Here is a 23,584-nt window from a genome sequence, read left to right on the forward strand (position 1 = left end):
CAGGGTGGAGGGTGAGCGGCGCCGGGGCCGGCCGGGAGGAGAGCGGGCGGCTCAGGCAGCGCCTGGGCAGCCGCGGTCGCGGCGCGCCGCTGAGGCGCGAGGGCCCCTGACGCGGCGCGGGGCGGTGGCGGGTCCGGCCCGGCCGTGAGGGATCCGAGGGCGCTCTGAGGGCTCTCCGAGCGCTGTGCGGGCTGTGGGAGCTCTGAGGGCTCTCAGGGAGCTCCTCCCACGCCGCCGCTCCCCCGGCCCGCCGACATGGCATCGGGGCTGCGCGCCGCCGGGTTCCCCCCCTGGAAGCGGCACATCGCGGCGGAGCTGCGGCGGCGGGACCGGCTGCAGCGCCAGGCCTTCGAGGAGATCATCGTCCAGTGTAAGCGCTGCTCCTGCACCCGTCCGTGCCGTCAGTGCCTGCGGGGACGGGGCAGAGCATGGACCAGGCTCTGCTCGGGGGGCCCAGCAATGGCACAAGATGAACGGGCGGGAACTGATGCTCAGGAAGCTCCACCTGGACATGAGGAAGAACTTCCTTGCTGTGCAGTGACCGAGCTCTGAACAGGCTGCACAGGGAGGGTGTGGAGTCTCCTCAGTGGGGATATTCCAGAACGCTCTGGATGCAATCCTGTGCCACGTGCTCTGGGATGGCCCTGCCGGAGCAGGGAGGGGGGACCAGGTGACCGCCGTGGGCCCTTCCAGCCCGAGCCGTTCTGGGATTCTGGGGTTGCCCCTCCTCGAAAGCGGGAGAACCGGGGGGGCTCAGGGCCCGGGGCCTCTCTGTGCCGCTAGGACGTGTTTGTGGCAGCTGGGAAAAGTCGGGGTTCTGCTTTATCGGGGAAAATGAGTAGTTGTTTCTGTCAGTTCCCTCAGAGGATGAGGCGCTTTGTGGTGCGGACAGTGATTGAATGTTTGAATTGTCTGCCCGATTCCTGCCCAGATGCTTGTGGAGTTGGGAACAATAGTGCTATTGACCGTGCTCACGGTCCTTTGTACAACTGGGAGCTGCTCGGGGGGCCGGCACTGTCTGTGCGGGGCTCCCCTGCCCGGCCCTGTCCAGAGCAATCACCCGGGGCTGGGCACACAGGGCTGGGCTGAGCGGGGCTCTGAGCGGGGCTGGGGCTGAGCGGGGCTCTGCAGGGCTGTTCTTTTTGCTGTCCTCCGAGGGGCTGTAAAGAGCCTGAACTTCGAACTCTTCCTGTTCTGTCAGATAGCAGTGCACTTTAGCAGTCTCTCTCTCTCTGTTAAGCTTTCTTACACCAGTCCCACACAGCATCTGGACTAAGGAGGAGTTCTTGGGGTTATGGGTGGGTAGTGCCTTAACCTGCTGAGATCAAAGAGGAGAGAGAGCACACTAATGTGGTGGAGGCTCCCATAGCATTTGGCTGTGTCACAGTAATTAAAGAGACTAGATCATAGCTGGTGGGAGAAGGTGGGAATCTGGATTTGCTTTCTGGTTATCTTCTTAATTGCACTTTTTGCTCTTGCAGATAACAAGCTGCTGGAGAAGTCAGACCTTCATGCAGTGCTGGCTGATAAGCTTCAAGCAGAAAAATATGACATGCAGAGCAGACATGAGATCAGGTGGGTAAAACTCCTCCTCTGTGGTGCACCCTGTAACCTAAACCTTACACAAACAGCTTCTGGGACTCTACAGTGATCTGGCACACAACAAACTGGGAAATCTGTTGAACTAAAAATAAGTTACAACTGTATCTAAGCATGTGATGAAGTTACAGTACATTTACAGAAAAGTGACCAAGTTTGGGACAGAAATGGATTTGTCACAAACTCACAGTGTGCAGATGGACCAGAAGGAGCTGCTGCTTCTGCTCTGTTTGCCTTGTAATGCTTATAATATTTGCCTGCTCTTAGTTCCTAAGGATTATGAAATTGTTGGATTGCAGTGCAGGGAGAAACTGATGTCTTGGTTTCTTTCAATCCGTGTTATTACATAGAAGGGGAGAGTAGAAAAAAACCGTGATTGTGAAGTGTCAGTCCCAGATGCTAAAAGGAAGGTTTCTTCTGCCTGCTGTTTAGCAGGAGTCCTCTCTAACCTGGGAATAGCACTCTGGTGCTGCAGACAGAGGTCATGCTGCTCATTCTGCTGGTGTTTGACTCCACAGCAAAGCAGTGTCTTTTGGACAGCCTCTACATCCCATAGGGAAAGTCTCTTGGGTTCTGCCCTTGGTGTACCTGAAGAAAAGGCAGGGCTAAGGAGCCCAGAATTCCTACTTCAATGGGAATTGCTTCCTCTGTTGAAGTTCTTTTTGCCCTTGTCCTGGAGCCAGCACAGCTCTGTAATGCAGAACTGTGCAGGTGTGTCTGACTGGGGTACAAACCAAATCAATATAGCAGAGAAGGAGGATTTGCAGGCAAAATGTCAGTGTTTGGCCAGCAGGCTGGAGTGAACTGTGTGAGAGTTCCCAAAAGCTTCCTGATGGCTGCAGTTGTCTTGAACCATCTCCAGTTTATGGGAATCGGATCCTGGTTGAGCACCTGCTCCAAGAGATGGGGCTGGAGTCGATGAGGATGAGAAGACAAGCACAGAAACAGCACCTTGAAGTAAATACTAAGCTGAACTCTGATACTGTGCTCAATATATGACAGTTTTTTGAAAGAGAATTACTTTTCTAATCCTAGATAGCTGAGGAAAAATGTTTTTACTTCCCTCAAGGCCAAGGGAAGAGTACCTAATTCTGGCTATAGGAGTATGCATGGCCAGAGTTATAGGATGTGTTGGATATTACCACAGGACTTGTCTTCCTGTCTGTTGGCACACACTGTTTCAGGAATGCAATTAGTGCAGCATTAGTTCAGCGAGGTGTTGATTGGTTGGTTGGTTGTTTTTTGAGAAGAGCATTAAGTTACTGATATCACTGTGAGGCCTTTCAGCTCCTGGATGCATTATCTGTTTCCCACTGGACTGTTACAACGTGGAATGACTGCAGAAAGGGATGCAGTTGCCTTGTTCTGTTTATCTGCTATAATGAAGTTAAAATTCTGATTTTTTAAAAGTTGTAATTCAAAATAGAGCTGCAGATGTGCTCAGAGTCTGTGTGTGATGTGTGTATGTGTGTATATGCCTTTTAAAAGCCTGTTTTTCTCTGTTTCTGCCTCTGTGCTTTCAGAGACATGAATGGTAAATATTATGGTCACAGTTGTTTTGGGGAAGTGGCATGTGTGTTCTGGTGTGTAGAAATTCAAGATTATCTTACAGTAATACTGTGTTGTAAAACACAATTAGTAACCACTCCAAAACTTACCTGCAATCAGGGCATAGACAGCACAATGGAGAAGTGACTTGTCACACCTGGCACTGGAAACCCAAGAGCCTGGGAATTACCCCCCTGATTCCCTGGATTTTGGTTCTGTGCCCTCTCCTGATACCCAGCATCTTCAAGGTCCACCAGCTCCCTCCAGAACAAATCGAGGGGGTAAAACATTTGTAATTGTTCCAGCATTTGGAGAGTGTGCTTTTAAGACTCACTTATCTTTGTGCAAATTTAAACAAAGGCTAGTTATCTTCCATTTGATTTTGAATTCTGTTTTACAGAGGTACAAAAAGGTGAATCTAGTCCTCAGGAAATGTAACTTTCCAGTGCTGTGTAATGGCCTCTTGGTTGGTGCAGGAGTGTGTGGTGTGGGAGCCAGGTTTGGTTTGTTGTGAATGACCTGTGTCTGTGGTGCACTGTACAGAATCCAAGGGAGGCGATGTCCCGAGACTGTCAAAGGCACAGAAACAACTGATTCTGGCTTGTGACATTTCTTCTCTCTCCAGCTGCAGCCCAGGACACGATGGCACGTGGAATGATGCTCAGCTGCAGGAACTGGCACAGCTGAAGATAAAGCACCAAGAGGAGCTCACCGAGCTACACAAGAAACGTGGCGAGGTCAGAGTCCTCCCGTGCTCTGAGTGGTCCCTACATGGCCCTCAGGGGGTGTGACCTTTATTTTACCAAGCTTATTAATCATCATTTTTTCCTCCTTTTGTGTAGGGCCTTTTTAAGCTTCCCCAGTTTTTGATGATTAAAATCAACCAGAGGTGGCTGGTCTGTAACACTGACACCAGGAGATGAGAGCTTACATTGTCAGCACAGCATGATTTTTAAGTACTTAATTTTGTGTTTCACTAATAGGTTTTTAACTGTACTAGAGGAGGCAGGAACTGATGTGGGTCACAGAGCTGTGTATGACCACTAGTTCTACACTGAAAAGTGAGAACATGTGTGGTTTCACTGGTCTTGCTTTGCAGCACCACTGCTGTGAGAGGGGACGGAATAAAGAAGCACAAACAAAGGCTGAAAGAGCCACGATGTTGGACTGGAAAGGGAGTGCTGGGTCACAGCCCAGGAGCTCTGTGGCTATGGCACTTGGGCCTGGAAGAGAGGAAAAGCCAGGGGGTTTGAGTTTATGTTTTTGGAGGGTTTTTTTGACAGGGAAATGTGGAGGCTTCATCAGTGGAATTGGGGTTTTTAGAAGCACAGTGATGGACTAAATGAGTCCAGAAGCTGGTACCTGAATTGCACTGCAGACTTCTATAGGGAAAAGGTGTGAATGACCTGGAAAATGCTATCATGCTCCTCTGAACACATTTCACTGGAGGTGTGGAAAAGCTCCAGTGTCAGCAATTCTGAGCTTTCCAAAGGGGAGACAGCTTTCTACAGGAGGTGTGCACCGACTACTCAGGGCTCTGACAAGTCCTTCTTTCCCCCCAGGGTGGTGTTCTACAAGCCACCTGCCCAGACAGGTACTTTTCTCCAAGCTCTGACTGGAGAGTTGTGATCTGGCAGCTGCAGCTCTGTAGTGTTGGCCTGTGCACTGCAGACACTCCACCTGCAACTTTCTTTGGGGGAAAGCTCTTGGTGACACCTGAGTTTACAGTAGGACCTGCATGTCTCCTGCAATGGCTGTCCTGGCCAAAGCAGGAAGATTTGTTTCTTGGTTGTCAGCACTCATTTGTTGGTTTACTTACTTGGCAATTTTTAGTTTCTATATTAATTTTTCTACTACTAAAATTTCTTCCTAAAATATGCATTTTGTTTGATGTGACTTTATTAAAGAAACTTTTTGAAGGAAGAGAGAAAGGACAGTAACTTTTCAACAACCCATTTTTGAAAGTGGATTCTCTGTTTTAATGACCCATGTGATAAGGACAGTAAACAGATCTGCGTAGGAAGCTGGGGAAAAAAGACCTTAAAGGTGTGATCCATACTTTGAATTGGATCACAGCTAGATTGATACACAGACCACCTGTGTGTGTGCACTGGTGGCTGCTCAGGGTGTGTTATCCAGCTGGCAGTTTGTAACGTGATTTTCTCCTCTCCATAGCTGGCCCAGTCTGTTATTGATCTGAACAACCAAATGCAGCAGAAGGACAAAGAGATGCAGATGAACGAAGCCAAGTGAGTAGGAACTGTTTTGTCTGGGGCCAGACTTCTGTTCGAGTTCTTCATTAGAGTTATAATGTTCTCTAGGAGTCCTAGCCAGGGGCTAAAAATGCCTTTGTGAGGCATTGTGCAAACAGCACAGAGAAGATGGCACGGGTCCCAAAGGACATCCTCATTGTTTTGTATATTTTGTTGCCATTCCAGGATTGCAGAGTATTTGCAAAAGATTTCTGACCTGGAAACAGAGTGCCAGGAATTGCGTAGCAAACTGCAAGATCTTGAGCGAGCTAATCAGACACTGAAAGATGAATATGATGCTCTCCAGATCACCTTCAATGCCTTGGAGGAGAAACTAAGGAAAACTACTGAAGACAACCAGGAGCTGGTCTCGCGTTGGATGGCAGAGAAAGCACAAGAAGCCAATCGTTTAAATGCAGAAAATGAAAAGGATTCAAGGTGAGATCCACGACCTCTATTTGATAAACTCAGTGTATTTTTCAGTTATGAGTGCATAGGATAAAAGCAGATTTAGTTTTGATCTCTGAGATCTCTGTTCTTGCACAACACAGTGAGAGTCCAGAACTTTGTGTTCCTTCTTCTGGCCAATGCAGACTGGTGCTTTGTGAAAACATTCCTGTCTTTTAAATGAATAAAACATGTTCTTTTGTTTCTTGAGCAACATTTAACTGTGGCCTGAAGATTATACATCAGATAGAAACTGGGTTTTTTTTGCTGGTATTATATTTGGACTTCTGTTCATAATGAATCTTGTACTGCTCCTAGTTTAATCCTTTTTTGACTTAACTAACTTCAGTGTTTTTTGCATTCCTCTAAAATGAGCATCTGCCATTAGACTGAGCTATGTATAACTTGCAAAAATAGGTTTGTATGGTTTTTTTTCCTTGCAAAATATTTTTTTCTTCTGAATTGCTTCAGCTTACTTCCCAGCTAACAATACTTGGAGAGTAAGAGCTATACTGTGAGCCTCATAGTAATGGGCAGTTTTGTATTAGCTTTACTAACATAATCATTATTTTGGCAAGTTTTTACCCTCCAAACTAATCTGTATCCATATGAGTCATAAAGGGCCATGGGTTCACTTTGCCTTATTGCCACACTGGAGTGATCTTGTCCTTTGCTGTTCACCATAAGAAAACTGTGTCTCCTGCTTTGAGTATCTTGAAAATCACGATAAAATTAGGGCAGTGGGCTGATTTTTTTTTTTTTTTAAATTTTATTTTACTTTTTTTTTCTTTTAATCTTATGAAGCCCATCAAAACTGTGCAGGGTAGCCTTTGGAGTGTGCTTTTTTTTAAATAACCCTGGGTTCTTTTTCTTAGGAGACGCCAGGCCAGGCTGCAGAAGGAGCTGGCAGAAGCTGCCAAAGAGCCCCTGCCTGTTGAACCGTAAGCAGTCGTGATTTCTAGAGTCTCCTTCATAGTTTGTGCCTCAGGTCTATGCAGATACATGTTAAATGGGATCTTTGTTATTTCTAAACTGGGTGAGGGAAAGGAGTGTTTAAACTTTCATGTAAAGTCAGAAATGCACAGTAATTCTCCCTGCTTGAACTTACAGAAGAAGGAGCTCTGTTAGGACTCAAAATAGATGCTTGGGCTGAAAGTCCCAAGAATGGTTCATATGGTCAGTGTATGTTGTCATCTCAGCATAAAAATATTTGTTGTATGATGCCTTTGGTCTTTAAAATAATTCTTCATGAAATAATGAAGTCATGAAACAATTACTCTGGAGTTGCCTGGATTTTAAAGGGTTAGACTACAAATGTGCTCAAGGATTTCCTGTAGGAACAGGTACCGAGTGAGTCAACGTGGGTGAAAATATATCCCTCATTTCCATGCTGTGAGGGATTTATTGTCTGAGGAAAAAGTAGATCAATGTGGAGTTACTTTACCTGGTAAGCCAAAGAAAAATCTCTCTAGTCTCTTGTTCTTTCTCTGCTGTGTTTACCCCTGGGTGGTGTTCAGACAGGTGACTGAAGTGGGCAGTGGATGGTGTAGGTGCTTTGCACTGGGCTGATAAGGTGTAAGCCCAGTCCAGGACAGCAGCACCTGCTGCACTGTCACTGGGCACTGCTGGGAGTCTCCAGTGCAGTGTGCAGGCTCCTTCCTGAGATCTGTGTCTCTGTGTTCTCATCCTGTAATCCTGTTGGGTCCTGTGCTGCACGTCCTGGCACACGATAGGAGCAGTGTATCTGCTCTGGGACAGGATCTGCACAAAAGTTCGGGATGGGGAGTATGAGAGAGCTTGTAGCATAATTGCTTCTGTAAACTACTCAAACTGCTTCACAGATGGTTTGGATTTCTCCTTTGATTTTGTAATTGGAGAGAGTTTGTGTTGTATAAATGTGCTGCTTAATGAAGGGGAAAATTGCAGCATTTCAAGGGGAGTGCCCTGGTGTTTATATTCACTTAAAACTATGTTGTTAACATGGAAAGTTCTTTTGCTACATAGTTTTAATAGCACAAACTTTAGATTTTTAGAAAGAAATATTGGCAGAACTTGATAGTGTTTTATTGAAATATCAGCTTGATGCATTAAATCAGAGTATATATTTTCCATAGCTTTTTCATGTATACTGTCCTCCAAAATCTTAGAACAGAAAGTGCAGCTATGCAACAGTCCCATCCTTTTAACTCCTTTTGCAGCTGAGTTGTTACCTGATGGCAGGAAATTGGTTTACTCCTGTTTAAAGTCTGAGTTTAAACTTCCTCCTCAGTCAAATGGCATTAGGTTGGTCGAGTGCGTTTAAAAATAGTTTGTCCTGCAAAATCAGCAGTGAAGGAAAAATCATCCTCGAAGGAAAGAAATACTAGTTGTCAGAGCCCATGGTGACTAATGGGGGAAAATGTTCAGCATTAGCTGAGTAATTTATGTGGATTAATTTATGGTACATGTGTTGGAACCTCACAGTTATGCTCAGTCATACAGCAGCACTTCAGTGGAATGAACCAAAACATCCCTTGTACTTAGTGGTGCACCACCTGAAGTACAACAGTACAGAAAGTATGAGGATGTCTTTGGTGTGGGTGAAGGAGGACAGTTCAGACTCTTGTGCTTTTTTTTAACACTTCCTTGTTCTGAAACAGCAAAAGGTGCTGATGCAATATCACCTGTATTTGGTGCTGCAGTAACTGGTGTTTTTGTTGTTCTGTAACAACAAATACAATTAACAGCAAATACAATTCACTCTGTAGTGAGGCCTTGCCTGAACGTGGTAGGTTGTTATAATGCTGTTTGTAGTGCTGAAAGCTGAAGTAGAATATGTGTAGTAAGGAGAATCTGGAAAGGAGGTCTGGCAGTAGAAATAGCAGCTGTGGAAATCCAGCCCTGTGACCAGTGATGAGGAATTGGCAGCTGGAAAGAAAAAACCTGAAATATATTTGCTGCCTGTGTTTGTTTTCAGACTTAGCATGTTGAATGTTCCCTCTCTGGCAGTGACAGCCAGGTCTGTGTGTTGTCTGGACCTTACCTGCATGTTACTGCAGCTGCATAAACCTGGAGTGGGCTGGACATGGACACTGGAGCAGGGTCACCCTGTCGGTTGTGCCTGTTGCTGGGTGGTTTCCACGGGAAGCTGTGGCTGGTTGGGAATGAGATGTTCTCTCTCACTCCAGCAGGGATGATGACATCGAAGTGCTGGCGGATGAAGCCTCGGACACAGCGGAGGAAACCTCTCCAGTGCGAGCCGTCAGCCGCGGGGCCAGGTGTGTGGGCAGCAGGGCTGTGGAGCATGACACTGAGCAAGAACAGGGGGCATGGGAGAGTTGGAACAACACTGTTGGGAATGTCACCCAGGGGTTTGAGTTGCCTTTAGCTGGAACACAGTTTAGTACTTCCACCAGAGCAGTAGGAAACTCATGTCCTATGTTCTGTTACTGTGCTTGAGATGTGCTGGTTCTCCTGTGCTGTTTTAACTAAATTACACTAGTGCCTAAAAAATCTGTTTAATCTTAAAGGTTTAAAACCAAAATAGTTAATAACATGGGTATAACAGTGCCTGTTGTGTTTTGCCTTCATTACTACACATGACATCAATGTGACTTTGCAAACAGCTGGGTTTAGCTGAAATACTAAAATAATCTTCACCTAGATTAAATGCATCTGTTTCTTTCTCTGAAATAGCAGTGAGTGGAAAGTAAGAGGTAGTTACATGAGTTCACAGATTAATTTGCTTGAAACTTCAGACTTAGCACACTCATATCTAAACCCAGCAGTTCACAGGGTGAGGTTGAGGGAAGTTGCAGGAACTTGACTCACAAGCCATGTTCTGAGTTGCAGTTACTGGTGACTTTTGCACTGATGCCTTTGGTGTTCTCTGTCTCTGGGCTGGGTCTGCAGGGGAGGGAGTCCTTCCAGGGACGTGTTGCTATGAAATGTGTCTGTATTGATCTTTATGTGGAGAAGCTGTTCGCAAGGTTTAAACCTGTGCTCCCCTCCTTCAGTAAGCGACTCTCCCAGCCAGCTGGAGGCCTTCTGGACTCTATCACTAATATCTTTGGGTAGGTTAGAACACTTTCACCTCCTTGTTTTGTTTATTGGTTTCAATGTACGCCAAAATCTTGGTGATACAGGGAATACGAGCAAGTATTTTCAGCCTTTCTTCTAGCTTCTGCCTTTCTTTTTTTTTTCTTTTTTGTTCTCCTCAACTTCCTGTTTCTTCCATCTTGCCGTGTGCTGACCTCTGACCTTTTCCCTCCAGTCTGTCTGAGTCTCCCCTTTTGGGACATCAATCTTCTGATGCTGCCAGGTGAAAACATTCTCCGCGCTTAGTCCAGCATGTGAATGTATTCCATTGAAGTAACATGGAACCCAGCTGCATTGTCCTGATTAGATTTCAGATGTTGATAACTCTGGCTAGAAACTGTCTACAGTAAGAGAGTAATGAGCCCCTCTTTGTGGAGAGAGTATGTGGGGTTTGCTCTTACTTTCCACTGCACTTTGCTCCTTTAATAGGGTTGTTTTTAAAATAAGTCATTGGGTTCTGTGCTTAGTGTCCAGAGTGGAGCCAGTCCTTCTAAGCCAAGCTCTGCTTTAGGTAGATGGTCTTTGCTTAAATGGAGCAGCCCAAGGTGTGGAATGGAGCATTTTGCTGCCAGGGATGTAGTGCTGCAATGGTGTTGAGTCTCCCTAGACGTAATGATGGAGCTGCAGTCATTGCCATGTTTCTCTTCTTATTAAAAAAGTAAGGGCTGCTCCAAAATGAGGTCAGTAATCAGTTCAGGTAACTTATCTGGTGAACTGTGAAATACCTAAAGCCACAAGTGAACGTAGTGTTATACGACAAACGTAATTTTTGAAAGATGGGATAAAAAAAAGTTAAAAGTATCTTCCCCCATTTTTTACTTGCTGTTCAGGGTAGTTAAGTGACAGGTACAGAGAAACAGTGTTCCTTGTTCATTTTAAAGTGTTTCTACTTTGTTTCATCTCAGGAGGCGTTCTTTATCCTCGCTCCCTGCCCCCCAGGATAATGTAGAGCCACATCCAGGTGCCAGTAAGGAAGTGAGAGTGCCCACTACTGCCATCTGTGTCTTTGTGAGTATAGAACAAATTCTCTGCTCTGCCATTCCTTTTACTGGCTTCGGAGGTAGTGAATCCTCTTGGTGTGGGAACTGATGTTCTGCAGCTGTTTCTATTAGCACTGCCAAACAGGAAGGAGTTCTTGGTTTGGTAGCATAGTTCATTCCCTGTAATTCTTAGCCCAGGTGTTTCCCAGAGCCAATGTGCTTGATGTCTGTGTTACTGAGGTCGATGATGACAAAGAAGTTTTCTGAGGGCACAGAGGAATTACACTCCATTACCCTCTTGGCTCCCAACAGTCTCTGTTCTATCATGCCATAGTAGAGCTGTGATTGAGGAAGAGATTGCTGACAGTTTGGGATTAATTCAGGCCAGTTCTCCACAGTGAAGGGAGTTGTGGCACCAAATGTAATCCAACAGACCTGGTTAAGAGGAGCTCATGGTGGTGGGGTGTCTTCATTTGCTGTGCATGATCAAAGGTTTTCAAGCTGAGACCTCCTTTATGTGTTCTTTGGCCTCACAAGGCGAAACTTAAGTTTCTGTGCAGGGCATTGACTTCTGAATGAAAGGTACTGCAGGAAATTGTCTTGTAATGCAGCTGCTTGTTTGAACAGGTGTCTGGAGCTTTCTCGGGCTCTCCAGAGCTGGATGTGGGTTTTTCATGGGTGTGAAATGACTTCTGTTTTTCATCCATAGACCCAGCGTGGCTCACTGCAGCGTGCAGGCTCGTGTATTCCTGCCTGCCTTGGTACCAGCCTCCCTAGCAGAAGCCGTGGGGTGGAGGAAGAAGCAGTGTTACCTTAAGGGAGAATAGGGTCATAACTTAAGTGACAGCTAGAGCTTGAAAAGGGACCATCAGCAGGGGAGATGTTAGGCTTTAGCTCCTGTGTTTTGAACCCAGATGGAATGTCAAGACACATTTGGTCTGGCACAGCATTCCAGGAATTAATGCAAGGACTCTGTGGCAGAGGTGTGGCAGACACAGGGAGCAGACTGGGCTCACCTTTGGAGAGATGAGTAGAAGGCAGAAAAGGAAATCACTTCAGCCATCATTCTCAGCCAGAGCTTCTAGGCAAGGCCTTTGACCAGCTTTCGTTGTGAGTGGCTCCTCTGCACCTGCAGGGAGATCAGATTTGAAGTGTGATGACCCCTAAATATGAGCTGGCAGACCAAGTTCAAGCAACAAGTTGCAGAAAAATATAAGAAAGGCTGGTTTTGAAGGAGCAGTTACTGAAAAGACTTAAAAAGGAATGCAGCAAATTAATTGATAATGTGGTAGTAATTAATCAAATTAATTGATACTGTGTGGGTAAGTAGTTTAAAGCCATGAAATTAAGAGGGCAATAAAAAGGAATGAATATTAAAATTTTCATAGGTTTTAAAAAGTTAAGAATTCAGAACATTAAGCTGTGAGAAAGCAGGGGTGTCACTGCACATGCAGATAGGGAGCACAGCTTAAGCCCAAGTTCTCCGGAGAAGGTGCTGTCACACTGTGCTTGCACTACTTCATCACCAGTGTAAGGCAGCGTTATCACCAGTGCACTGAGGGAATGCAGTTCATCTCTTAGGCTGTTTTCTAGCAGACTTGCCTAACTCAAGCCTGACTTGAGTGTTTCATGGCTGCATGAACTGTTTGGATCATGTTCTATGGCTGTCTCTAGATGGAGGAATGAAAAGTTAGTTTCCTTCTACAGAATATCACCTGCTGCTGTTTTCTGTCCTGTCCTCTCTTTTTTTTTTTTCTGGTGTAACTTAAAAACCACACTGTAGGAAGCATTGTAAGGCTTTTGCCAGTTTATTATCCCTGCTGAGTCCTTGCTGTGGTGTGGTTCTTTATGTGCCTTTGTTTTTTTTTTCTCCAGATAAGGGTCAGCCTTTTTGATGTCTGTACCCCACCAGCCGTAGCAGAGTTTGTCTGTGGCTTTGTTTCCTCTAAACTGCTGAAAGATCCACAGCTAGGATTCTGTGTAACCTTTTCGTTGTGTGGCTTTGTGCTGTGTGGGGTTTGGGCCTGTGCTGATCCCATTTTGGGGGGCTGTTCTTTCCTCCCCTCAGGATGCACACGACGGGGAGGTGAATGCAGTGCAGTTCAGCCCTGGCTCCCGGTTACTGGCGACAGGAGGCATGGACCGGAGGGTTAAGCTTTGGGAAGTCTTGGGAGGTAAACCTTTTTGCTTTGGGGTATGGTGGGGTGCTAAATAAAGTCCTATTATGGTTCACTTTGTGTCAGCTTCTGTTCTAATCCGTTGCTGAAGTTTCTGTTCGTCTTTCTCTGTGCAGATAGGTGTGAGCCCAAAGGTTCCCTCTCTGGTAGTAATGCTGGGATTACAAGCATAGAATTTGATAGTGCTGTGAGTATCTGTGCAATATCCACTGTTTGTGATTGGGAATTAATTAATGGAATTATGTTGTTCTCTGCTATCAGTTTCCATTCTAGTTGAAAAGTTACCTAAGAAATGAGTGAAAACCCAAGAGTAACTGCAAATAGTTAAAAGTGTACAAAAGATTGTTATTTGGTAAGCTGCAGTCTGTAATTCTCATCTTTGCTTTATAATTCAGAAGATGATATGCAGCTCAGACATTGGCTGTTATGGGCTATTGTGATAAAATTACAATAAAATACACTTGGCTTTGTCTAAAGTAAGAAATTAGTCTTCAGCTTTCCAGTGAAGCTGGCGTAACAGCACAAAAAAGCAAATACACTGAGGCTTTATTTCTGTGCAGTTTATTTTCTTAAGTGTTTTACTGAGGTCTGTGATGAATAGTAAAAGGTCTGATTATCCCAAGACTTGCACTTCCATGACCTTTTCTCCCAGCAGTTTCTCACCAGTCATGGCACAGCAATGTTGTGGCTGGCAGAGTGTTTGCTGACAGCTTGAGATGTGCTCAGTTCATGTTCACCTGGAGTATCGGAGACATGACTGGGATCAGCATCCTACAGTCCTGCTTCAAGGAGTTGGGGGTCTTGGATTGTTCTAACTGGACACATGATCTGACTTTTGTGCTGAGACCTCTCCCATAACACAAAGCTGACATAACTTCTGCCGTTTGGGGGTGATTCTGTGTGCCAGACTTTATTGACACCCAAAAGGATCCTTCCTGTGGGCACTGACCAGCTTATTAGAGATGTGCTGGTGCTGTTCATCTGCAGGAGAAGCTAGTTCTGATTTTTACTTGAACACATTTGAGGTGAGAACTACCTGAGGTGAGATGTTAAGTGGACTTACAAGGATTCAGGAAAGTCTTTTGAGGTGGACAGGGGTGCAAGCATGAATTCTGTGGTGCCCATTCTCCATCATGGATGACTCGTGAGAGCCTAAAGCCGTGAACAAGTCAATTTATCTCTCCTCAGACAGGTTTAGTTTTTGGAATCTTAGCTTAAAACGTTAGAATTTTAATGAAAACTTCAAGAATCAGGCTAATTCCGCTCTGAGGCCTATCTAAGCACGGCTTTTTCCCTGTGGTGAAAAAAAAAATAAATAAAAAAAGAGTAAAGAAAAAAATATGCCTCCACAACAGATGAGGGTAAACTAGAACCTGTTTCCTCAGTGCAGCAGAAAGGAAAGGAGAATGTCCTTTTTGGTCTGGTTATAATTGTATATTCTTATAAATTCTTATTGTTACAATAAGTATATTGTTTTATCTCTAGTCATGATTCTACAAATCACTCCCATTTTGGTGATAAGCAGAAGCTATAGCCCCTTTTGGAAGGAACACACTAACTTTCCAGACTGGCATATGCCACTGTGGTTTTGGTTCTGTTCTTTTTTTCCTGTGGCAAAATAGCACTAACATGGTTTTAATGATTTATTGGAAATATCTGAATTTAATTTGCATCTTGACTTAAACTTGAAGGAGTTTTAAATGAAACTTGTGTTCACAGGGTTCTTACCTCTTAGCAGCTTCAAATGACTTTGCCAGCAGAATCTGGACAGTTGATGACAATCGATTGCGGGTGAGTCTCATGAGGCAAAGAGGTGTTTCTGTCTTTTATTCCCATTCTGTCTAATGGGGATGTGGCAATTTTGTAAGTTGGGCATTTACAGGCACTTCTAGTAGTTCTTTTCATTAACAGGTGCTTTATCTCTCAAAGGTCTGTGTAGGTGCAGGGTTGGTCTGTGCACAGCCTTGCAGGAAGTCCCAGTTCCTGCATATTTTCCCAATGCAGCCCCCCCACTGCAAACCTTGCCACATAAAGTACACCTCTGTGCCCCCCTCTGGGGAAGGTTAAATGCTTCCTGTGGTGTATGGAGAGCCACCTCAATGTTTTAGCCTCACTCCAAGGAGAGGGCTGCTGAAAAAGGGTTTGCAGAAGACAAAGAGGGACTTTTGGTTTAAGTCAGGAGCAGCTTTCTTGAAAAGGAGCCCTTTGCCTGGCTGTCCAAGGCAGCAAGCCCGAACCTGCCAGACTTTATTCTTAATGTCTTTTGAAAGGTTCCTCCTCTCCTCCTAACTCCTTTTTACTCACATTCTTCTCTACCACTTGGCTCTAATTTAAAGGAAGTTTCACCTTTGATTGACCGAAAGAAAAGTTTCGGCTCAGCTTTCCAAGAGTTTGGGGGTTTTTAATTGTAATTTCCTATGTACTCTTTTCCTCAACTTTTTGTTTTAGGAAGATGCTACTTTGATATTCCAAATCTTCTGATATTTCACATGTTCATTATAACCAAGAGATGCATGATAATTCACTGAGTAGTTCTCAGCGTGGAGATGTGAGGTCTCAGGAAAGTGAAGAATATCAGTTCTTTTGCAGCTTCTCTTTGTTGAATGTGAATTACAGGGAATACCAGTTTAGCAGAGTGTAGGTTACTTGCTACAAAAAGTTAGTTATGCCTGCAAACATCCACCTGGCTTCATGTAATCTTCCTGTAATTTTTTGTAGTGCATTCACTGTTTGCTGAGATAAAATAGTGCACTCTGTTTTGAGAGTGTGTGGTATGGATTTGTCTTGGCTTGCACATGAGCCAGAGGCAGTGAAGCTGAAATCACAGTGAACTGTGCCACAAACTCCCTGCTTAAATGCAAATATCTGCCTGTAATGTCTGTGCAGCAAGAGCAGAAGAGAGGTGCAGAGTGAAAGTTAGTCCTTGCTGGAGTTTGTGTCCTTTCATAAGACAAAGGGGTCTTTTTGAGATGATTTTTGACTCTGTGTTGTGTATCAGGGCTTTTTTTTTTCCCCAACTTTGTTCCCGTTCCATTCTAAAGTGTTTTTCTTTTGTGTTTCCCAAGCCCAGATTGCTTTGTGTAGTTTGATAGTCCTTTGAGTATTTAAAGAAATCTAAGTATATAGAAATATTTCTCTCGTTTTTCCTAACTCTTCAGTCGTCCATGATCTGTTTTATGATTTAGGATGTAAATATTCAACAATTCTAAGCGAACACAGTTCATGTTCTCAGCCCCACAGAGCCTCTCCCTGCACTTACAGAAGCTGCTGCAAGGAGTCTTTCTGAAATCTCTGGTTGTCTCAGCTTTTAGGCTTGAAGATGTAACAACAGTCAGGACTTGATACCCTGTTGTGTCCTTGAGGGAAGCTCATTATAAAACCAGGAAGGCACAATTTCCATTTGCAGCATGGTTTAACCCCTTCTCTTGGCTCCTGCAGGGCTGTGTTGCAGTTGCCATGTGTCCATGAAGTGCAGGTGAATGGAGAGTTAGGAAGGGAGCTTTTGCAGGTTCCTGAGTAGCAGGAGAAGCTGCAGCCAAAGGTGACCTGTGTCTCCCAGCTTCAGGCTGGGCTCTGCGGTACTCGCTGCTCCTACTCAGTGTTAGTCTGTGTTTAATTGGAAGAGATGTTTATTCCTCCAAACAATGCAGTAGATATGCAAGTTGTGATTGAAGCCAGTGGAAATACACAGTTTCAGCCTGTAAATCTCTTGTCCTCAGCACACCCTGACGGGTCACAGCGGCAAAGTCCTGTCAGCCAAGTTCTTGCTGGACAACGCGCGCATTGTTTCGGGGAGTCACGACCGGACCCTCAAGCTCTGGGACCTCCGCAGCAAAGTCTGTAAGGAGACATAACTTCTGTCTTTCATCCATGTGCTTCTGCTGAATGGACATGAGAGTCTGGCACCAGCTAGATTGTTTCATCTCCTTGCTAGTCTAAAGAAAGGAAAAACTAGCAGCCGTGTTATCATCTGTTGTTATTCAAGTAACTGGACTTTTTCTGCCTGTTACCTGGAATAAGGAATCCTGTGTGTGCAGGAAGCACTGTTAATGCTGTTACACTTGATAGCAGCTGTGTTTTGGGAGGGTTCTTTCTTTACCAGTCTGAGGGGGTGTGCTTTAGTCTTTCACTAAAAACTTGGAGCCAGGTCAGGTTTTCTAACCCTGAGGTGGATAGAAATGTACCAAAAAATTTCAGTATCTAAAATTGCTAAGATCCAGGTTTTTCTTTGGGAGAAACACCTTGTTTCCTTGGCTTTTTTTCCTATTGATGGCTCTTAAACTTGCTTGCACTTGAGAGACCAGCTGAGATTCAAGGTTACCTTGATACCTGGATCATGAGCAGAGGTCAAGGAGACAGTTTCGTGTTGTTTAACAGCAGCAAATTATAGCTGGCTAAATATGAGGTAGAAGTAAAGCAGCTGTCACAGGCACATTTAAAGGGATATTAGCCCCAGTAAAGGAGATTAAGAAGGGCAGAGAGGTTGCTGAAGACTTAAGTCAGGATTATTCTAAGACAGAGTTTACCCCGTGGCACTCCTTGGGCACTGCTGTGTGTGACCACTGTGTGTGTCAGGGGGGTTAGTAATTGTTTTCTGTCTCTGTTTTCCTCAGTTTGTACAGTGTGAATTTAAGTGTGTCACCATTGGTTTCTCCTTTTTAGGTATAAAAACAGTGTTTGCAGGATCTAGCTGCAATGACATCGTGTGTACTGAGCAGTGTGTAATGAGTGGACATTTTGATAAGAAAATCCGTTTCTGGGACATCAGGTAAAACTGTCACAGGAGAGCTTATGGTGTAGGAATGGTTATGGGACTGCTGTCAGGTTAGTCTGAGCTAGGGAATTTTTCTACCTGAGCTGGGAAACCAGTGAGACTGTTGTAGGAGTTGCAGAAGGCCATTGAAAGAGACTTTTTTTACTACTTTTATACTATTCAGTATTTTATATTTTGGATTTTTTTGGGGGGATGCCATTTCTTTTCTGAAAAGGCAGCCTGCTTGGTGGTAAATACTCTGCATTGGTCAGTATTTGCTGTTCTAGGATGGGGTTGTGAGGAAAGTTGTATCTATCTGTCATCTGGAAATGTTATCCACAAGGTGGGATCTAGCTTGGGAGAGAAACAAAACCTAAGAGTAGACCAAGTAATCCTTTTTCTCCTCTTCTTCCACACTGGGACAAGTCAAAGTTTCGATACAGTGGTTTGGCTTCTGGATCCTGGTTCACTGCTGTCTTTTTCCCTTCCCTTTTTTTCCCCTTTCTGTCTTTAGGACTGAAAGCATAGTAAAAGAGCTGGAGCTGCTTGGAAGAATCACAGCTCTGGACCTGAACTCGGAGCGAACAGAGCTTCTGACCTGTTCCCGTGATGATCTGCTCAAGATCATCGACCTGAGGGTTAGTGCTGTCAAGCAGACGTTCAGGTGAGTGTGTTCTTCACAAGAACAGTGGGAATTTCAGAACCCTGGGTTGTGGATTGTCCTCAGTACTGGAGTGTTTTTCAGTACCACCATGGAGAGAGCAGTCTCCTAACTCTTTTTCTACGTGGTGGCAAAGTTCTCTAGAATCTGACAGCAAAGATAAGGGGATGCTGGAATTTATTCTGAACCATGCAGAAATCCTTAACGTGATCTTCAGAAATAACCTGAAAGTCTCTCTTCTTATAAATTAGTTAACAGTTGTCTGATTCTAACTTTTCAGTGCCCAGGGATTCAAATGTGGCTCTGACTGGACGAGAGTTGTGTTCAGGTAAGGTCAGGTATAAGCAAGGTGCCTGATAAATCTTTCTGCAGCCAAAGTGAGCAATTCCTGATGCTTGGCTGCACTGGTCCTCACTTATAGCCAGGAAAACTGGGGTGGAGTTGGTGACTGACCCAGCATTTCCTCTTGGTCAAGATAGTGTTGTCTCTAGATGTTGATCCAATGTCGTGAAACACTCTGATTTCAGAGTGCTTTCACCTCTTAGTGCTGGCAGGTGGTAACACATAACTCTGAAAAGAGTAGTTAACGCCAAGTTTCTTGCTTAGGAAGTTGTGGGTGGACTGATGGTGTGTGCTGAAAATTGCTGACTCGTTCTTTGCCTTCCGCACCTTGTTTGATCTCGTAGCCCTGACAGTAACTATGTGGCTGCTGGTTCAGCTGATGGGGCCCTCTACATTTGGAATGTGCTTACTGGGAAATTGGAGAAGACGCTTGCAAAGCATCACAGGTGAGGAAGGCGGGACGTGCAATCCAAAGTGGGGATCTGGGTTGCGAATCTCGCTGAGCGATGACAGAGTTATTGTTGTACAGCCTTGCAACTTACATTGGTGTGTGAGAATTCTTAACATGCAGATTCCTTATGGGTTCATGACAGTATTCTCTAGGATGAATTAGGTTAGATTTGTTATTGTTACCTTCTTAAACTGAGATGTGATTCTAATAAAGTACATTCAATATATTTTGAAGAAACTGTACCTCTCTCAGGCTTATTAGAAGGCCAAGTCTCTTGAGGGCTGAGAAAGTGCTTTTTAACTGATGATCACAGTATTGTAGTATTTCATTCCTGTGTTCAGTGTTGTGGAATTCAGCTTTCTTGTGAACTCACCCCTGGCTTCTGTTTCAGTTCTCCTATCAATGCAGTGGCGTGGTCGCCAGCGGGTACCCACGTGGTCAGTGTGGACAAGGGCAACAAGGCTGTGCTGTGGGCTGAGTTCTGACTGTTGGAGGGTGCATGGCTCTGTGTGGTGCTGCTGCTCCGTGGCTGAACAGGAGGGACACCCGAGCCCAGATTCATCCTGAGTTGGGATATTGACAAGCACATGGGCTTCGCTTTCCAGAGGGAAGTTCCAGAGCAATGGAGGAAGGAGCCTGAGTCAGACTTCTTACGGCCGTCACTGCACTGTGGCACTTGGACTCGGCGAGGGATTAGCTGTTCTGGATGGAGAATGCTACTTAGTCATGCCTTTACATGCAGTACTTCTGCACCAAGTGGAGCAGAAGATACTAGCAGGATTCCTCACCAGACAGCTGTGCCAAATATCCTGTCACACAAATGTATCTACAGCACTTCTGAGGTGGAAACGTTGGGAAGGAGTTACTGTGTATGCTGACTTAAAACATGTCCTGTCTCCTGTGTTCTGTTCTCGTGGCCAAGTTCAGGTGTGGGGCGAGAAGATCCTGAAATGTGGACAGGTCCTGGGCAGTGTGAAGTGTTGGAACAGCTTTTAAAGAGAGTAGTCTCCTGTGGCTCTGGCAACTCTGCCTTGGAGTTTTACCAGCTCTGTTTGGATCTGCTGTGATCCTGGCACAGGCTCTCCAGCACTGCCCTGTGAACTCCTTGTATCAGTTTCACTTGCTCCTGAGGTGATGGTCTGTTCTTCAGGACTTCTGCACCCGCGTGTTGAAATGCCCTTCAACAGCTTGGGCATCACAAAATAGAAGATTTTTAATCTTTTTGTACCACAGGCAGTTTGGTTTCTGGGCATGAGGAGAGAGAAGTTCAGCTCGTTGAACTCGTTGTGGAAGTTGTGCTGCTGTGATGAGGAGTGCAGTCACACTGTGACTTCAGTCCCAGAATGTACGTGTTTGGTCCCTTTCCCTGTTCATCCGTCCTGTCCTGGCGGCTGTCAGTAGAACACAGGGGAGCAGTGGGGTCAGATCCCAAATCCATGGTTTGTTTTGGTGCTGGCAATTCCAGGCCATTTGCCCCTTCTCGAGCACACGTGCAATATTCCCACTCGCGCTGGAGCCCTCTGTGTTACGGAGCGGTGTCTTGGCTCTGTCCCTGTTCTGGCACCCCAACCCCTGATGTGGCTGGGAGGGACCTACCTGGCATATCTTTATCCAGCCAAACCTTTCCACATCGTCTGGGCCTCAAGACAAGCCACCAGCGTTTTATTGCCTTTTTATTTGCACTTTATTTTCTTCTTTCCCGATAGTGTTTTACTGAGGAAGTGTGTTCTTCTCAGGGGCTGGGCTGGGGGCAGCTGCTCTGACAGGCTCCCTCTAACCCAGCCTTTTGTTCAGACACTTTCTGCAGAGGGGACTTAGAGTATATGGGGCAAAGTTTTTATTTATTCAGCTGCCCATAAGAACTTGATTGTAAATAAACCTGTGTTCTGCTTTTAAAACCCCACAGTGCTCTGATTCATTCATTTGTGTTTCTGTGTGTGTGAGATCTCACTGGGAATGAGCACAGAGGGGAACCTGAAATGTCATTTTCCTGGTGCAGTGTGGGTTTGTGTTCAGCCACATTGTGGGATTTGGTCTGGAGGGGCAAAGAGGATAATGCTCCAAGCTTGGAGCTGGACATCCCACAGGTGCAGCCTGGCCGTGCCCTGTCCCAGGAATACTGCCTTGAGACTGAAGGAAGTCTTGCCACACTGAACAAGTGCCTCTGTCCTTGAAAGGTTGATGTACTCTTGCATGTTTTGGATAAACTACTGAACAGAGGAAATCAGGATCTGTATTTCAAACACTGCTGAAAATAGAAAGCTTTTCCTGCCGTGAGACTTCAGCTGCTACCTTGTGAAGTTTTGAAGCCAGGAATAGGAGTTGCACATTTCTTTAAAAACACAAACCCCCCTGCTGAAGATGGTGTTCTGGTTCCAGCTTCAGAGTAATGAAGCAAAGCCTTCAGCTCTTCAATGTGCACATTTCATAACTAAGAGCCATCACTCACCACCCTCCTTTTGTCATAAGAAGCTTCTGTCCAGCTCATGGAAGTGAGAACTGTAGTAAAAATGAAAAGTTGGTATTCTGAACCATTTCTAAAGGCAAGGTGTTTTTTTCTTCTGCCTGTTGCAGTGGCAGACAGTCCTTGGAAAGGCACCTGCCACGAGTCTGGGTGACCTTGGTTACTGTGGAAAAGCAGATCCCTAAATGGCAAGTCAGCATGATGAAAGATTAGTGGGAGATTAACGTAATCAAAACTGCAGGCTCTGCTCAGGAGGATCAGAATGGGTTTAGGATGTTTATAATTTAGGCTGCTACACTTGTGTTTTATTACAGCCTGGACACAGATCTTGCACAAAGGGCTTTATTTGGCCCCTTGATGCTGTTATGAAGCAGGTTAATAATGCTGAAGGGTAATGGCCAGCTAGCTAAGACCTTAAGCATTTTAGATTAAAGTTCCTTAGGAGCAAGGTATGCAGGAAATTCTAGTGAGCAATTTTAGCTTTTTTTTCCCTATATTTTGATTACTTCTGTTGCCTCCTGTTCTGCTTCAGCCTGAAAGGGAAGAAGAGCCAAGGAAGGGACCTGAGGTGCAGAAGGGGTTGTTGCAGTTTCATTTCTAAAGGTGGAGCTGCCCTTCAAGTGGTTTTAGGGGTGGGCTGGGCATCTTTCCCCAGATCGAAGGGTTATGGAGGAGCTGTTTCCAAGGTCCTCTGAGAATGTTTGCAATGGCACATGTACCAACAGGAATGCTCATCCTCCCCTGGAGGACTAATGACCCTGCAGTGGCTGCAGCACAAACTTGTACAAAAACAGCACTCTCCCTTTTGCTTTTGCAAAGTGTGACTGAATAGAAGTTGTTAATTTGCTGAGCTAATTTCTGGAGTTTCTTCCCTACTTCCCACAATCAGGACCTGCCTTTCCTTCTGCAGCACTGGCACATGTAAATTTCTGTGGTTTAAGCCTGGCTGGTTTGTGTTTGCCAGAGTTGAATAGACAGAGCAGTGATTAAGCTCTCCAAATAATCCACCTCCAGTTAATAAAATGTTGTTGGAATTTGGAAAACTCTGAAAGAGCTGAGGAACGCTGGTTCTGTGGTTCGTTTTTTGGAAATAATTTGTGTAACCCGGCCACTATATTCAGGCAAATGTTGGTGATGGTTTGTGAAAATCAAGCCTGATTTGTGACTGCAAGGTTGCCTGAGCTGGAGGGGCTCTTGGGCTGGCAAGTTGAGAGGATATCATGTGATCCCTGGAATCAAAGGAACACATGCAGCCAGAGGAAAGCTACAGCTGTTCCTGCAGCTTGCAAGCCAAAAATTACACATGCTGTAGAGCAAAATATCAAGGCCAAATTCACTGGTGGGGGGTAAAGCTACTCTTGGAAGATTTATGAACAGAAAAGCTAAAGTTAATTGAAATAGCTGTTTCTTAAATCCTAGATGATGTGCCTCTCTAAATTAAGAGAGGGGGTGTACTAGCCAGCAACAGTGTTTTGCATCACATGCCAGTGGGATGTTGGTGAAACAATAATAGATCCATTGCTTAGTGATTGTGAGAATAACACATTGTTCTCAGTGTTTGATGGTCCATCAAAATGGCATTTTAGTCTTTTCTAAACTCCTTTTCTCATAAATGGCTTTTGTCCCTTCAGCTTCTTACCAGGCTGGAAGTCTTGGAACCCCAGGGAGGAGGAGATGGAGCATTAGAGTAAATAAAGCTGCTTTTGGTAACTGTCCTGTCCTATGTAAGTGTGCAGTGTTTACAAACCATGTGAGTAGGACGCTGTAGACCTCTTCCCTGACTGTCTGAGTGTCCTTAGGTAATGCCTTATGTTGCTGACTTAACCACTTCCC

At 45.1% G+C, this 23,584-nt stretch overlaps 1 protein-coding gene and 2 non-coding genes across 9 annotated transcripts; all 3 read left to right on the forward strand.

Annotated features, from left to right (window-relative positions):
• Positions 1-145: 145 nt before the first annotated feature.
• On the forward strand, positions 146-23,561 carry ATG16L1 (autophagy related 16 like 1). 7 transcript variants are annotated; one of them, XM_027661809.1, is made up of 19 exons: positions 146-370; positions 1,482-1,575; positions 3,773-3,884; positions 5,323-5,396; positions 5,586-5,837; positions 6,722-6,787; positions 9,014-9,103; positions 9,842-9,898; positions 10,099-10,146; positions 10,829-10,931; positions 12,972-13,077; positions 13,197-13,267; positions 14,800-14,871; positions 16,800-16,920; positions 17,743-17,848; positions 18,348-18,497; positions 18,775-18,822; positions 19,181-19,282; positions 23,383-23,561. In XM_027661809.1, the coding sequence occupies exons 1-19, from the start codon at positions 256-258 to the stop codon at positions 23,435-23,437; spliced, it is 1,842 nt and encodes a 613-aa protein (XP_027517610.1). In that variant the 5' UTR covers positions 146-255; the 3' UTR covers positions 23,438-23,561. The 7 variants fall into 7 exon arrangements, with proteins under 7 accessions (XP_027517610.1, XP_027517608.1, XP_027517609.1 ...); XM_027661807.1 differs by lacking the exon at positions 23,383-23,561 and adding an exon at positions 19,679-21,190 and having other exon boundaries at positions 148-370; XM_027661808.1 differs by lacking the exon at positions 23,383-23,561 and adding an exon at positions 19,679-21,190 and having other exon boundaries at positions 148-370; positions 9,017-9,103.
• LOC113955946 lies at positions 11,143-11,412 on the forward strand. The gene has a single exon (XR_003530708.1).
• On the forward strand, positions 13,666-13,928 carry LOC113955945. Its single transcript, XR_003530707.1, has one exon.
• Positions 23,562-23,584: the final 23 nt, after the last annotated feature.

Source organism: Corapipo altera, unplaced genomic scaffold (genome assembly GCF_003945725.1).
Source record: "Corapipo altera isolate COAL_440 unplaced genomic scaffold, ASM394572v1 175, whole genome shotgun sequence".
Lineage (NCBI taxonomy): Eukaryota > Metazoa > Chordata > Aves > Passeriformes > Pipridae > Corapipo > Corapipo altera.

Bases quoted from the DNA above. Each gene is read 5' to 3' on its own strand.
- ATG16L1 (XM_027661807.1), top strand. From the start codon at position 256: ATGGCATCGGGGCTGCGCGCCGCCGGGTTCCCCCCCTGGAAGCGGCAC. The intron at 371-1,481 runs GTAAGCGCTGCT...TTGCTCTTGCAG, and splicing joins CGAGGAGATCATCGTCCAGT to ATAACAAGCTGCTGGAGAAG. The intron at 10,147-10,828 runs GTGAAAACATTC...GTTTCATCTCAG, and splicing joins CAATCTTCTGATGCTGCCAG to GAGGCGTTCTTTATCCTCGC.